Source organism: Mycteria americana, chromosome 3 (genome assembly GCF_035582795.1).
Source record: "Mycteria americana isolate JAX WOST 10 ecotype Jacksonville Zoo and Gardens chromosome 3, USCA_MyAme_1.0, whole genome shotgun sequence".
NCBI classification, from domain to species: domain Eukaryota; kingdom Metazoa; phylum Chordata; class Aves; order Ciconiiformes; family Ciconiidae; genus Mycteria; species Mycteria americana.
Genome location: NC_134367.1, coordinates 88091337 through 88108130, shown reverse-complemented (window position 1 = coordinate 88108130; position 16794 = coordinate 88091337). Strand labels below are relative to the sequence as shown.

The 16794-nt window shown below is 39.2% G+C and overlaps 1 protein-coding gene across 5 annotated transcripts in view; it reads left to right on the top strand.

Annotated features, from left to right (window-relative positions):
* Window positions 1-16794, top strand: part of PLD5 (phospholipase D family member 5) — a 188217-nt gene that overhangs the window by 70254 nt on the left and 101169 nt on the right. For 3 of the 5 annotated variants that reach the window (XM_075495985.1, XM_075495989.1, XM_075495986.1), the window contains one exon: window positions 8671-8807. The exons of 1 other annotated variant lie outside the window; for it this stretch is intronic. In XM_075495985.1, the coding sequence (XP_075352100.1) occupies window positions 8671-8807 (137 nt within the window). Of the gene's footprint in view, window positions 1-8670; window positions 8815-16794 lie in introns of those variants that run through there. One more of the 5 variants, XM_075495987.1, reaches the window with a different exon arrangement.

Here is a 16794-nt window from a genome sequence, read left to right as displayed (position 1 = left end):
TACTGCAGTCCTGCCTAGTTTGGGGCAGAATTGTGCTACCAGAGCAACGTGTGTTAGGCTGATCCAGTGGAATGGGGATGGAATCACTCTGGAGTTATTGTACGCAAATTGACACTTCAGTGCTCCGGCTCATTTTGGTGTTCAAAGGTGACCAAACGGAAATAAAACCTGAAATATGTGTTAGGTCAGTTAAATGCATGACTTCAAGTACTTCAAATGTGGGATGTCCTTCCTTTCTTGGAGAGATGTTTCAAATGAGTCTGAAATGTCTAAGGGGAAAAGTTTTGAGCCTGTTTCGCTGGCAACTAATAAGGAAAGTGTAATTTTCCCCTTCTTTTTAATTTAAAATGTTCCATTTCACTTTAGTATAAACATGATTAATCTTTAGATTAAAAGTTGGAAGTGTACAATGAACAGTTCATTCCAGAAGAGATTTAAGAAATTCATGGGTCAATGTTAGTTGAAAAATGTTGTTATGATGAATGCAAACAAAGTGTGGAAAAGATAGTAGTAATGTAGACTATTATTTTTTGTCTGTTGGTTATGAAAACAAGAGAATTGCTGGCTAGAGGCAGATACAATATGGCAAGTTACTGCAGTTTCTTGTTCGGTGTCTGTGGAAGATTCTGATTTGTAGAGATTCTGGTATTTCAGTCTAGTTTTCCATTAGGAGTTAAGACTATCAACATCAAATTTAAACGAGGTGTGGAGAGAAGTAGGGCTGCTACTTGGAGCTTTCTAACTGCTTGGCCTGCTATGCCGTAAACTCCAGAGTGATGCATAAAGGGTGTAAAATTGCAAAGAGCATTTTCTGCTAGCAATCAGGCAACCACAGCGCCTGCTGATACCTGGACTTGTAGACTATTGGCCAGTCTTTGTATCATCTGCTAGATGCCCCCGGCTAGCTGTCCTGCAATTAATCTAACTGATTTTAAATGGACTGTTCTGCAATATGCTAAATAGTTTGCATCTTGATATATTTATTAATTTCATTCTTTCTCAGAATGCTGCCTTACAGGATTCAGTTCTTGATGGTTCTATTATAGTTCTTGCCAAACTATAATACTGTCTTCTATTATGCTGAGTCAATATATCATGTAGAGAAGTCAGGGCCCAATTTCGGGAAAATGGCACGTGAACACTTAAATGTATTCAGGCTTTTCACTCCTTCGTTTATGCCAATTCTGGTCAACAAAATGCATTCGAGGTTAGTTGGTCATGTGCTGGAAACCCTTTTTTCTTATAGAGCTCGTATTCTGAATGTTAATAGCTTTCTGTCATACAGCACTTTGTGTGGAGGAGGTTCAGATGAGTAACCCCTAAAGCCTTGGATTTCTTCCCAAGTAGTTTATTGGTTTTCTATTTATAGTAACGTGTCTGTCCATGTGTTATATGCCTGACCTGTTGGATCAAACGTTTGTTCAGTGAGCAGTGAAACCAATGCAGCTGCTTCTCTGTGGGTGTGTGCTCAGGGCCCTCAACCCCTCTGTATACCGCTGCGGCAGTGATTCCTCCCATCCCTGTCTCTATGAGCTGCATGGTGCTGAGCTGTGTGTGCGCTGGAAAGCAAAACTTTGGACCCTCTTTCCCTTGTAGAGGCACTAATTTGGGTCTTTCTCAGCCAAGTCTACCTACATACTGGATTTTGTAAAAGGTCTGAGATAATTGCATTTCTATAAATCTTTCTTTCAAATACAGATTCAAAAGAAACTGGGCAGACAGGGACTGATGGGCAGACAGTGTGACTTCATATGCCTTGTTTGCTTGGAAAACACTGAAGTTAAAGAACGTTGTTTGGAGAATTAACTCGATACTCTTCTTTCTGTGGTAACTGTAGGACTAAATATTGTTGATTTTTCTCTAAACTGTCTCCATGCGGTCCTGAAAGATGAACAAAATATGCCAACTTGAAGTAGAGGGTAAGGATTATTTTTGCCTTGTATGCAGTACAAACATTATACCAGGATGTAGAGATGTAAGTCGACACAACAGTGTGCCATGATTGATTCATGTTCAGGCTGTACTCTGCTACAACTTGTGGGTCCTTCTGTGGAAAAAGGAAACTATTTAAGAGTGTAGAAGATATATTCTGCTGCTCAGACCTGTGGCATATCTAGTCCTGTACTGTGTGTCTAACAGTGGCTGGCAACAGCATGTCCCTCAACATCTCTATTAGAGGGCACATCCCTGCCTGTTTTCTCTAGCATCTGCTCCGGACATGTTTTTGAAGACTTTGTCTAATCTCTTTTTAAACCTGCTGCTGCTGCTGTTTGCTTTCACAGCCTCCTGTGGCAACAAATTCCAGATGCTCAATATCCACTTCATAAAAAGTACTTTATCTTTTTGAACCTTAACTCCTACAAGTTTCAGTAAACATCCCCTATTTCTGGTATTGTGATACTTCATGAATAATAATTTTGCCTTCATTATACCTGATGCTCTTGTGATGATTTTGTATCCCTTGGTCATATTTCTTCTCCTCTCCAAACGACGGACTCCTACCCTTTTTTGGTCTGTTTCCTAAAGCATCTGCTCCAGCCTCTTAATCATTTTGATTGTCCTTTTTCCTAATGGTCTCTTCAGTTCCTGTACCTGTGCAACTGATTGCTCCTACCTGCTGGTAGCTCTTTTCTCTTCCTTAATTGAATTTTAACCTATTTTTCTCAACATACCCCCTAAGTTGTCACGAACGTTTTGAAATTTTAATCTAGACTTCCAGCATGCTTTCAATTTGCACTGCTTTTGTTTTGACTGAAAACTTAACAAGCACATTTCATTTCTAGTCCATAATTTAGATTGTTAATGAAGACATGAACAAAACCAGATACGGAGCAGAATCCTCTGAGTCCCTTCTAAAACATCCTCCCATTTTTTCAATGAGCATGATATTCCAACAGGCTTTACACCTCTCCTATAATAATCTGGACATAGTTTCTGTGGTTTGTAAGAAAGTTTTTATTAAAGATCAAAGTGTATGTTATTTTCAGCTTCTCCAGCAGGATAACAGGGCTCATGACTGGGAAAGATGGAAATCAACATTGACTGATGTGACTTTTTCTTGACAAAATTTATTATCTTCTAGGTGTTTATGTATAATAGTTTATTACTTAACTTATTCAAGTATTTTCTAGAGATGGAAGTTAAAATAACTAGTTTATTTCCCAACTTCTATTGCCTGCCCACCTTTTTTTCTTAAATATGGGTAACATTTTTGCTTTTTCCAGTCTTCTGATACTTCACTCATGCTCGTGAGTTTTCAGAGGTAAGTGCTAAAAGTTCTTTGTTAGCCTCAGCTAGTACCTTAAATATCCAAGGATGAAGCTCACTAGGCCCAGCCAATTTGAAAATATTTAACTTACCTTAGTACTCTTGGATCAGTTCCTTCCTATTTTTGTTTAATAGGAACTTAAGTGTTGATTGGTATTAATCATACTAGCTGGGAGATTTAAGGCTGCAAGGAAGATTATTACTGTGTATGGATTCCAGATTAATGGAAAACAGTCTTTATAGTAATGTTTTTCTCTAATAAACACACATAATGATTTTAAGAACTAAGGTTAATCCAAGACTGATGGCTAATTCTTGAAGTGCAGTTCCTTGCTATCTTTGGCAAATGTACTGTAGCGTGCCATAAAACTCCACTCGTAAGCAGAATTTTAAGAGCTGTTGAACAGGTTACTAGTGTTGAAGATGAGTGCTTTTGCTCTCACACTGGTGTTCAGATATGCTGCGGGAAAGTTGCATGAGCAGACTACAGATATGACAGAAGATGTGAAAACCTGCCTCTTAGAGCCTCTGTGGTTCTGACAAGCAGATATGAACTCCGTATTACTATGCTGTATAAACATTACCTCCTTTATTCTTTAAATAGGTATAAAAATAAAGCACTAGTTCAAAGCCATGATATGTTCTGTTGTTATGTGCTCAGTTTTCTCAGTAGATGCAGCATTGCAATTTCATGGCTCCTGTTTGGGGAGAGAAGGACATTTTTGTACTGTGTTGAGGGAAAAGTAAATTCCTGATTAAATTTAGTGTGTTACAAAGATACCTATTGTTTGTAAAGAAACTGAAAGCTTTATGGGCCACTGAAGTGTTCTTAACAGCTTTTGAGCAATGGGAGTGCAGTAAAGATGGAAGCCTTTTTTTTTCTTGCTCTCATTTTAAATTCTGCCTGGGTAACACAGGCTCTGATACAACCTTAACTGACATAGACTATCCTTTTTCTTAATAATAAATAAACAGATAGGATCCTTCTCAGATTAAAATCTAGTCTGAATAGTACTGTACTGCACTGCATACCCATTGTACGGCTTTTGCTCTTTTTCTCACTCTCTACCTAGGGGTATAACAGCATGAAAAATACCGTGCTTTGTTTTAGTAAATGCATTGTTTTGGTGGATTTGTTTTAACGTAGCTATTGTTTAAGCTAGATGAGGCAGGTGAAAGAAACACATTTTGCTCATGAAATGGAAAATAGCAGCATTTTTGATAGTCCTTGTTCCTGCAGGAGTTTCTTTCCCAATCTTCCATAAGCTCTGAAGAAATCTGTCTCATGCAACAGAATTTCTGGGCTTACAGTAGACAGATCTCCACACTGTTAAGAGGGAAATCTCAGCCATGGTTGTCCTCTGACAGGTCCAGTCAAGCTAGACGCCCAGGTGTCTTAGCATGTCTAGCAGTCTTCAAATATGTAAGAGACTGCAGCAGGAAAGAATGAAGATACTCTGTTCTCCATTTTCAGCATGTATGGGAAGGAAAAGAAATATATTGCGGCATAAGAGACTTAAGTTAGGCATCAATAAGGTAACATGTGGGATGGGTTGCCTGAAGAGACTGTAGGATCTCTTTGAACGGGAGATTTTTAGGGACAGGTTAGACAAATATCTGTTAGAAGTAGTATTTGTATAAATTAAGCATGTATATGGACAGATGGACTACATAAGCTTTAGACGTCCCTCCTGACCCTGTATTCTGTAATTAAGTGTTGAAAACTGAAAGCTTAAACACAGAGGGTTTTTAGGCATTTACTGAAGGAAGCGAGAGGATAGGTCTGATAAGCTCTGAGGGATCCCAGTTGCCAAGGGGATACACAACAACATAGCATCAAGCAAACAGTCTGCCCAAGCCCACCGACGCAAGAGTCTGAAGAGCAAAATCTAACAGATTCCTTCTAGTCTGTCTATGGCGTGAGCTCTTCTATTTTGAATTCTTTCAAGAAGCCTGCTATTACTCGTGCATGCACACATTCATACACACAGGCATGCATGGATGCTATAATAGAACAGTGACACGGTCTGTTCTAATCTATTTTAATTAGAAAAAGCCTATTAGAAAATTGCCCGCAGTATGGCGTTAGTGCATGAAAATTAAGATTTATTACCATTGTCAAAGGAAAGGCTCAGAAGACTTGTTTGGTGCCACTAGCCTTTTTTTATTCTTTGTTTTCTAATATAAACATCAATTTGAATCTAAGCAATATTCAAATATTCATTTCTAATGTAATATATAGATTTAAAAGCAATCAAAAAATCACCACTTAGCAGGAGTAATTTCAAGATGAACTGTAAAACCATTCAAAATCCTCCTTACTAACTATATAAAGTTTTTTAAATGGTCTTTACCTGACCCTTCAGACCTGTGACTAAAAATGTAGGGTTAGGAGAATCACAAACTTGGAATTTTTGCTTTGTCTTATTTAATATTTTGTGCTATTCTTAGTTCAAAGAAAAAAGACTATTGTCACAGTTTGATAAGGTGGTTCTTTTTTTGTGTGGGGGTTTAAAAGTTCCCCTACGCTATTTGTAACCATACTGTTAAGCTGGTACATAAGGAAAAGTAAAATAACTAATCCCTTATAACTGTCAAAGACAAATGCATAATATAAAGGGTCTGTGTGAATAAGAGCAGTAAATTAGATTTGTGCAGTTCTGTATTTTAGTGCTGGTAGAATAGCAGTGGCCTTACTAGTGGTGCTAACTTTGTGCTGCTTATAGTGAGAAGCAGTCACTCAAACTGCAGAGCTTGACAAGCTGTACACACGCAGAACTGAAAGAACAGGGATTTAAGCTTTATACAAATTTCAACTACAACACAGAAGTCAAGAAACCTTGAATATGTTCCCCAAATTTATGTGGAATGGGAATTAAAGCTAGAATAGGAGGATCCATTCAGAATTATTTTGGACTCCCCTTTCTGTACTCCTTGAACATAACCACCTAGAAATTGCTACCATAAAATTTCCTGGTATTGAAGGAACTTAAGGCATCCGTTGCACCTGCTCCCCCACCCCCACCGCCTTGTGATACCATATTTGATACACTGTAGGTTTTATATAGCTTTTGGCCTTTAAGTTTTAAGTTGGTTAAAAGGTTTTTAGGGCGATTTTATGACTTATGACGTGTGTGATAAGAGGTACTGTGGACTCCTTTTAATGAAACATCTCTTGCTGCCTCCATGTGTCCTGGCCCAGCCTCGAAGGCTACCATGGTCCCTGCTGGTTCGGTGACCCTGCAGCTCTCTGTAGTTGTTCTGCTGCTTGCATGGTGATGCAGCAAGAAGAAGGGAGTTATTCCCTGGAGCAACGGCATGAAGTAATTTATACTGTGTGATAGCTAGGATGCTCGTTGCTACAAATTTGCCCAAAATATGGACTCAGAACTGTTCCCAGTGAGTAGAATGGCTGCAGTTATCTTGTTTTGGGAGGAAGAACAACGCTAGTGTTGCGAGCTCTGCTGGGTCCCATCCACTGCTCTTAGGGGCTGGAGAATGAGCCCTGGCTCTGTTTGGCTTGCTGGTATGGGAGTAGCTTTGCGATCTTGCTGCCATGGTGATATGCTCAGCACTTGGAAGAAGCTGCATCAAACAGTTTCTGCAAATACAGAACTGTAAAAATCTGCATGAGCCAATGGTCATCTTAGCAAGAGTGCGAGGCATCCTGATGAAGAAATGGCACAAAGCAGTGTCCTAGATCTGAATATCTCTTTATCTTTGGCACTTCTTAGTTTTTCTTGCCAGTAGCATGAGGCAATGTTTTAAAATTTTTCTCTTAAGTCCTACTGTGTGTCTGACTGCAGCCTTAGTTCTGGACACCCAAATGCAGTCATTTCTAATTCTTTTCATATGTTGCCATGATTTTACCTAGCAGCAGAAAAAAAGGTCCAAATTTTATTTATTTCAGAAGTAGGCTTTGTAAATGCTTGAAGAAGATTTTCTCATGCTGCATGCTTGTAAGATTTTAGGTAGTGTATTAGAAAACACAGATTTAAGCATATATTTGAAATGTATAAAAGTGTCTAATATGCATTACATTTAAAATATGCATATAACCCAAGTAGCATATTCAGTGCTACTGTTAGGTAAAAGGACACATTTCTCGCTAAATTTCAGAAAAGTTGTTCCTGTTTGTCTGAAGTTGTTTGCTGTGTTTTAGATTTTCACAGACTGAAATAAAATGCTTATATCTGATTTGTTCTGAAATGCATGAGCTTGTTTCTTCTGGGATGTGCATTAGTTTGGAAGTTTTGGAAGCTTATTTAAAAAAAAAAAAGTCAGGCCTTTTCTTTATGCGTACTGGAATACATTCTTATTAGTCTGGAACTTATTACCTCTTAAATGAAACGTCAGGAACAACGGAAATACTATGAAGTTGGTTTTCAGCTGCAAGCATGACATTGCTTTCTTTTCCTTACACTTTTCCTGCTTTCCCATATACTTTCCCACTTTCCCATTCCTTTATAAAGCTTTTTTCTTTATGCAAAATTTTAATTACAGGGCAATAATCAAAATAAAATATGGCAACAGAAGTTAGACTTTTATATTTTTGTTTATATATGTGTGGTTTTGTGCAAATTTTCTTCAGTAGAAAAATACACATTACACTTGTTTGAACATTTGTTTCAGAATAAAATATACTGTACATTCATGCAGCTATGTAAATTGCATGTCCGGAGATTGTCTTTAGGAGGTTTACACAGTTGTATCTGATTTAGTACTGCAGGATTTCATGTTGTAGAATAAGTTAGTGCTATGCCATGTTTTAATATTTAATCTGAGATTCAGAGAACATTGCCTATCATATTGAGCAACAGTCTCCCATTGTTTCCTTGAATCCCATCTATCATCTGTGAATTTGTTTTCCATATAAGTACTGTGGGGCAAGGACTTGCCAATGTGTCTTAGTTGCTGTGACAATCATAGTAACAATGTCAGTTACTTTGTGTAGCAATAAAAAAAAGACTTTGCTCTTCAGTGTTCTTGCAATGACATGTTTTATTTCAGCCAAACACAACAAAACTCTCAAGACTTTTGAGTGCCATCCTAAGTGTGTACTTTATCTGTGAGGCGCAATCAGAAAATAGGTAGTTAATGTAAGAATCATTATTTTAATGCATAATGCTTTCCTTGTGGTACAACCAGAAAACAGTTTAAATTATGAATATTATTTGTGACATGAATTATTTAACAATGTCTGAGAGATTTAAAATACATCTCAAGGTGATACCTGAAGGACAGTTTTGAGAGTGTTTTCATCCTGAGGTGTGTTTCATGTTGACAGCTATGGCAGTAAGATCTTCAAGAATTTTAGATCTTATGTAAAAGTTTTAGAGTCTCAGGTCATTGACTGGAATGTGCTCATGCCATTAAAACTTTTTTAATCTTAATCTCTTTCAGTCCCAGCAAAGATGCATTGTGATCTTTGCACTGGTATGCTGCTTTGCAATTCTGGTTGCACTGATATTTTCGGCAGTGGATATTATGGGAGAAGATGAGGATGGACTCTCAGAAAAGAACTGTCAAAATAACTGTCGGTAAGAGGTAACAAACAAAACTTCTCTTTTGGGGTGGACAAGAACATATATGTGTTATATAATGGCATGTAGTCATTACCATAGTCCTGTGGTGTAATTGGGAAGAGCAGGTAACAGAGGAAGAAATGGTTTCTTGTTTTGAATGTCTGGTTTTGGAGGTTGGCTTGACAAAATAAAGCACTTTTTGAAGTTGTTTTTGGTGGTATGTTTTGAGCAAGACCCTTGTGTTACTTCAATTATTTTGTAAGCCTGGGTCAAAGCCCATTAAATTTCAGTAAATGAGTACTGAGATGGCTTACGTAGTTCCCAATTCTGTCATGTATTTCTTTCAAGAGCTTTCTTTCTCCAGGAAGGTCACTGATCACTTTTGACCTAAGACTGCTATCCCTTTTATATAAGGGGGACCTTTTATATATTCCTGTTTGTTGTACTCCCCTAACAGACACAGTGGCTTGCCTAGGAACTGTGAAGAAAATTAGTGATATGGTCAGAAAGACTGGAGTATTGACTATTGGATTAAGTTGGATTAAGATTTGCCTCGGACACCTGCCATGGTTATGTATATCTTTTAACTTTAGATTTAAGTAGGTGATTAGATTTTTTGGGCCTTTCCTTTCCAGACTGTGAATTTCCTTTTGCTGCTCCTCACTGTCAGGTATCTCCATGAATCTGTTCATCAGTGATGACCAGTGCTTTGCCTGCATGGTATTGTCCAAGGTCCTCTTCTGTCCACCAGTAAAGCTGGTTTAACAGACATTTGTAGACTTCATTCACAATTGTATTCTGCTTTTTTTCAAGGCTTTAACTTGTATATAGAGCACACTCTCCGATTTATTTTGTGGTAAAACAGTCATCCTTAAATAACTACTCAGAAATCCTTTCTAATCTGATCAGGGAATTGCTGGAGTGGGAAGGGGCCTCTGGGCATCTTCCAGTCCATTCCCCTGCTCAGAGCAGGGTCAGCTACAGCAGGTTGCTCAGGGATGTGCACAGTCAGACTTTGCATAGCTCCAAGGATGGACTCCACAGCCTTCCTGGGCAACCTGTTCCACTGTTTGTACAGAATCTACCCAGCTCCCAATGGCTGGGTGTACAGTGAGTTAGAGGCAATTGATATTTATTTTTTAGAATAATCTAATGAAAAAGTAATGTTTCTTTGAGCCTTTTCTCCTTATTTCTGCGATTCTTTGTTGATTTTGTGTGAAAACCCTTTGGGGACAGCTCCTTTCTATGCCGCACCTGTCACAGCAGCAGCAGCTCCTTTCAAATAGGACACACCTGCAGCATCAGGTAGCTTTGTCCTGAAACCAGCCACCCTTCTGGCACTTTTTTTCCAGCACTGTTTTGTTCTTCTAAAATGGGTTGGCCCCAATTTGTTCACTTTCTTGTACGCCTACAGTTATGGGCAGCCTTCTAATATCTTGTCTGAATTTTCTAGAGTTCAGCAAGCTTTTCTTTCCCCATCAGGGTCTTAGGTATTCTTCACTGTGAGTTGTTGCCTTCCAAAATTTTTAAAGATACTGCATGTGTCACCTCTACACCCACTGTCTCCATGTGTGAATCTTTGACAGAACTAGGTCAGATGAGGGGAAAGTCTTTCTGCTCACTGGTTTCAATGTGCTGCACACGACTTCAACACACACAACTGCTGCACCATGTTTTCCTCTTAGTTGTATCAACTAATGGCTCCCATTTTGTTCTGGGTAGCTGCATAGGCCTAGCCAAGGGAGAACTTAATCTTCTTCACTTTGTATTTTTCAAATGGAAAAAAAAAAAAATAATCAGAGTGGGAGCGATGTACAGTGCTATGGAAAACCAGGACATTATTTTTTTTCATGTGTAAGAGATTAATGGCTTTTGCCTCTTTGTATGGGTTACACCAGTCTGCCTTTCCAAAGAATACTCACCTTTGCTCAGTTTTTTGTTGGTTGGCATGTGTCACTCTTGTTTCTCCTGGACTGTGTTAGAGGAATCTGGGAGTAAATCCAGCATGTTGACTTTAAACCTAAGAGTCAATGAAACTGCCCTGCATTTACCGTGATAAAAGTGATCTCAGATCCCAGCTCTATTTTAAGGTGCCTTTCACAGAGCGATTCAAGTGCGTGATCTAGCTACTAATGCCTGAACCAGAAGGCACATCAATGCTGTGTGTATAAACTGCCTAAACTATTTCTAATAACAGTATCCAAGTGCTGGCAGCTGCTACCTGCTAACATTGAATCCTTCTCTACATGATGAAACTGGGCTCCTTTATGTGTTAAATATATTGCAGACTTAACTGAAGTGCTGTAAGATCAATTGCTGCCTGTGGCATATATTTAGTACTTGGGGTAAGCACTTTTAATAAGTAAGACAAGAATTATTGAATTCTTATATTTCTGCTGTGTGAGTACTTTCACTGAAATTCAGGAACAGGCGCTTATGTTTGCAGAATGTGCTGAGACAGAATGGTAATAGATGGTCCTTTTTTTTTTAGATGAAATGATTGTCAAATACAAGTTTACATATATGATGCTAGAATTTTTTTGTTTTTAATTGATCAAATTTGTGAAGAAGCTTGATGGGAAAGGATGCTATTGATTTGAGAAGAGCTTCATTGACGGTTTGTTAAAGGCTTTCATCTTCTGAAAATCAATTTCATTTCTGGTTGTTTATTTTAAAGGAAAATATGTCTGAGAGCACTGTGGTTTAGAATAGTTCTTTGGCTAGAAATTTTTGGAGCTTATGCCAAAAAATAGCAAGTGAGAATTTTTAAAAAAGAGAGAGAGAGAGAGAAAGTAAAAGGAAGATATTTTTAGAAGTCTACAGGTTTTTGTAGCCTGAGAGAGGAATCATTGAGGTATGTTCTAAGCAGTATTTTCCAGTAAAGCCTACATCTTTTTTTGATGTTGTGATTGTATTGTTGTGCATGAATACAAATGCAGCCTTCCTGATCTGCTGCTTGTAATTCAACATGAGGTTCCTCTTCTGTTAATCATTCCTTAAACTCTTACTACATAAGGAATACTTACTGTGTATGTTGCCAAAAAAGACCTTCCTCTTTATCGATGCATTTATTTCTCGAGGGCTTTGTAAACAAAAACGAGTCAGGGAAGTGGAAAAGCAGGCTTTTTTGCATGTCTTCACCGATTGCTGAAGGGATTGTTGCCACTCATCTAAAAGGGTGCATAGGAAATAGCACTTTTTGAAGAAATGAAAACATGTTTGAAACTAAAATTATGAATTACGATTTGTAATCTTTGAGCTTCTTGCTGAAAAACTTAGCCTATGGTTGAGAACTGAAATGCATCTTGTCTTACAGGTCATTTGTGACTGCCACAATGTGAGGTCAGATTGCTGTAGGCTGCAAACCATTTCCTATTTTGTTTGTTACACAGACAGAGGAACTTGATCCTCAATAATACTGAGTAGACTATTCAAGAGGAACTTGAATATTTGAGATTTAACTAAGAAATGACTGCAATTAATTCTTTTTCTTTTGACGTGTAGATACAGAAACTTAAATTTTTTTAGCCTGCTTTGCATGTTGTAATCCAAAAATACAAATAGGTAATTTAAAAGTATTTACAACCCTGTCCTGATAATTGAGGGCAAATATTAGGGCAAATAAATGTACTTACCTGATTAATTACCAAGCATCACTGTAAAAATCACTGTATCTTCTACTGATACGTACATTGCAACTCAAATAAAGAGCTGGGGGGAGATGGTGGAAGGTCTGTAAAATTTATCAGGCAGACAAATTCTGGCTTCAGAATTGAAATTAGAATCTAAACTCTACTGACTGGAAAACTGTATTGGTTTAGATGAAATAATGCTGTTTGTACTTATTTACACTGTCCCATATAACTTTCATACTGTGAATTATATGTGGAGACACTCTCTGACTGAAAGGCGACTTTTTATTTTTTTACAACTGGACCAGGTCTGCTAAGAGGCAGCTTTTCACTTCAGAGGGTGCTGTACACTCTTGGCTTTGTTCCACAAAATTTGATTACAGAATGCTGAATGTAAAAATACAAATGGCTTTTGACCCTTCCTATTAAAAGGAATGTCAACTGATTGACATTTAAGGAATAAAAAAAGTAGTAATGACTGTGAAAAGTTGAGTTTTTGCAGTTTGTGCTTGGTATGGGATACAAATAATTCTCTCAAGACATCCAATTGATGTTGTTAGGCAGCCCTGATGGATGAGACTGGTTAAGAGGATATGCTTAGCCATCTGGGAATTTTGCCTGTCTTGCTGTGGGTCCATTAGACACAGCATCTATAAAGTTAGATTATTGTAATTTGAAAATAGTACTTTTTAATGGCTGATCTATTGTGAATAAATCTTGGCTAGCCTCTGACGTAATCACTCAAGATTTACTTGGCTTTGTTGAAACTGGCTGGTAAACTCTAAAAATGGCAATCTGGGGAACAGAAGAAATTACAACTATTAAGAGATGGTATCTGTTATCCAAAGTGTTTAAACCAAGGTCATTTTGATTTATTACCAGTAACTTCAGCTGTTCAGTGTGCCTCTTCTTCTGCTTGTTGTTGCTGATAGCATGCTAGGGTTCCTACAGAGCTTGCACATGCCCTTAATTATCCTCATCTCACTGGTTTTTCCAATATCCATTGAAGCAGTAGTAGCAGCTGGCATAGCTCCTGCCTCTGGCTGTGGGTTTGGCCCTGTCTCTTGAGAGGGGCTAAGGAACAGCAAGGTGGAAAAGGAAGTGATGGTAGCTACTTTCCATGGGGCCCAAGTTTAGGGTGTACTAAAACTGTTGTCATAATTTTTTTTTTTCCAATTTTGCCTTTCTCTGATGATAATTGGAGGATTTTCTTGTTTTGTGTGTATGTTCAAGGTGGATTCTGTCTTGCATTCTGTACCAGTGACACAATTTTGCTATTTTGATCATTTCTCTTGTCCTCAGAGTAATATGTAATGAAGGTGCTTGTTCTTTTGTGTTTGGATTTGTGTTGGAGGAATTTGCTTTTCTGTATGACATGAGCGGCAAAGCTATTTAGTTCACTTGGTGATTGTAGGGAGGCTTTGACCAATTCTGCCCTATAGCAAGTAGGTGGTGATACTTAAGCAGTGTTTGTGTTTGCTTTGGAAATTGTTTGGATTGTTTTGGATAAGGGTTTGTATCCTCTATAATTTCAGTATCCTGCAGAGGAGCTGAATCTTCCTGTTGAAATGCTAATAAGCTTTACATCTCAACAGTACCCTGCAGCGCTGAGTTCCAGAGATTAAATCTAGTTGTATACAATAATTATTTATATTGATCAGTTATTATGTGTTGTGTGCATTGCTTTCAATTTCATTAGATGTTTCTTTAGTCTCGGGTTGTGAGAGAGGGCCCACAATTGGAACCCACAATTGTTTGTTTGGGGTTTTTTTATTGCTTTATAAATCTTTCCTTCAACTCCTCTCTGCTATTTCACCAAGTAGGGTTTTGCAGCACTATTAAGTAAGCATACTGCAGCACATGCTTACGTTGCTTTACCTTGAAAGTGCTTTGCCCCTGGCTGATTGTGGGGGAGATTTTCTCTGCGCTGCGTGGGTTCTGAACATAGCAAGGTTTATATTGACTGATTTCTATTTAATAAACAAACGATGACAGGCATAATAATTAAATGTCTAAACAGAACAAGATGCTCAGATTTTGAAAACAAGCCTGTTAAAGAGCAACTGAAGATTTCTGTTTACAAAACACTTATGCCACTTGGGATAAAAATGCCTTCTGTCAACATGATGGACAAGGGGATCAAGTGCACCCTCAGTAAGTTTGCAGACAACACCAAGTTGGGCGGGAGCATTGATCTGCTTGAGGGTAGGAAGGCTCTACAGAGGGACCTGGACAGGCTGGATCGATGGGCCGGGGCCAATTGTATGAGGTTCAACAAGGCCAAGTGCTGGCTCCTGCACTTGGGTCACAACAACCCCATGCAACGCTACAGGCTTGGGGAAGAGTGGCTGGAAAGCTGCCTGGTGGCAAAAGGACCTGGGGTTGTTGGTCAACAGCTGACTGAATGTGAGCCGGCAGCGTTCCTAGGTGGCCAAGAAAGCCAACGGCATCCTGGCTTGTACCAGAAGTAGCGTGGCCAGCAGGACTAGGGAAGTGATTGTCCCCCTGTACTCGGCACTGGTGAGGCCACACATTGAACACTGTGTTTGGGTTTGGGCCCTGTTAAAGGAGAAGCCGCTGCCCGAGCACACACACACCATTCAGGGAGTCGCACACACACCACCCGAGACTGTAACTGCCAGGACCAGAGTCCCTTCGCAGCGGTCAGCTCCATGGAGCCGACAGGTGCCCCTTTTCGACTCCTCGCTCACACACACACACTCGGGCGCTTTCTCTCCGCTCTGGCTCAACCCTAGGTTTCCCAAAGCAGAGTCTCTGATGCAACATACGCCAGACGAATTTATTGATTGGTACAGTGGTGAAAAACAGCTCAAGCTGGGTGCCTCTGGAGAGTGACCCTGAACAAAGAAATCCCTGGGCAATTATACCCTTAGAATTTAAGTTCCCCTCCCCTCACGAGACAGTTTGGACCAATAGTGACATTAGGGCCTGGGGTCTTCCTGTTCTTCATTGGGTCCTTTCATTGTCTCTAGGCAGGCCGATTCTTCTCTTATCTCTAAGGTTGTAGCTTCTGCTGAGATTGTAGCTTCCCTATATTTCCAGTTTGCACGGTTTCGGGGGCCTTTCTTCATGTAGCTAAGTAAAAGTTCAGTATATGGTCAGCGAATCTGGGTGAAAGTTCACAGCTTGCAGCCTAAGGCTTTAACAAGCCTTGCTACTAATGCTATATATTGGATTCTATTTGGGCTAGAAAGTGACAACTACAACAGGCCCCTCACTACAAGAAAGACATTGAGGTGCTGGAGCGCATCCAAAGGGCGGCAACGAAACTGGTGAAGGGCCTAGAGCACAAGCGGCTGAGGGAACTGGGGTTGTGTAGCCTGGAGAAAAGGAGGCTGAGGGGAGACCTTATCGCTCTCTACAACTACCTGAAAGGAGGTTGTGGCAAGGTGGGGGTCGGTCTCTTCTCCCAAGTAGCAAGCGATAGGACAAGAGGAAATGGCCTCAAGTTGCGCCAGGGGAGGTTTAGATTGGGTATTAGGAAAAATTTCTTCACTGAAAGGGTTATCAAGCATTGGAAGAGGCTGCCCAGGGAAGTGGTTGAGTCACCATGCCTGGGGGTATTTCAAAGCTGTGTGGATGTGGCACTTAGGGACATGGTACAGTGGTGGACTTGGCAGTGTTAGGTTTATGGTTGGACTCGATGATCTTAATGGTCTTTTCCAACCTAAACGATTCTGTGATTCTATGATGACTGTTGTGCTCTTGTTTTGGGGTGATGGAGAGAATGAGCTATAAAACCACTTAATTTTTAAGATGATCCCTATTTGCAGTCATTTTTATTTTTGCATCAAAAGGAGGAATACCCTTACAATTGAAGTTTCTATGGCTGAACACTGCAAAGAGGTGGTGGACCTCCTGCAAAGGCATTCAACATCCTGAACCAGGGAGGGAAACCAGTAATTCAACAAACTTGCACAAGAGGAAGCTTTACCTTTCCTACCTTTTATTTTTCATTTTTAAAAATGTATTTCAATGGAAAAGATACTGTATTAACAGTTCCTCAGTATCTGTACAGAATAAGATTTTTTTTTCCTCTGTTCCTGCACTGATACAAAAACGGGTCAATTTGTTTGTTCTGCATTTATTTTCAGCTATAAAGAATGTCTTCACAAATTAAAATTAAAAAAGGAGTGCTAAAACTCATGATCTGTTTAGATCTTATTCTGTTTGCATTACTGCCAGTAGATAGCTCATCATTAATTACATCATATTGGATAGGTCTGGGCTTCAACTTGTTTTGTCAAATGCACAAATAATTCTTTTTCTCCTACTCTTTGTTCAGTTAAATCTAATGGTTTCCTCTGGAGTTTAGGACAGAGTGCTTTAGTCTCCTTAAGGCAGCTTTT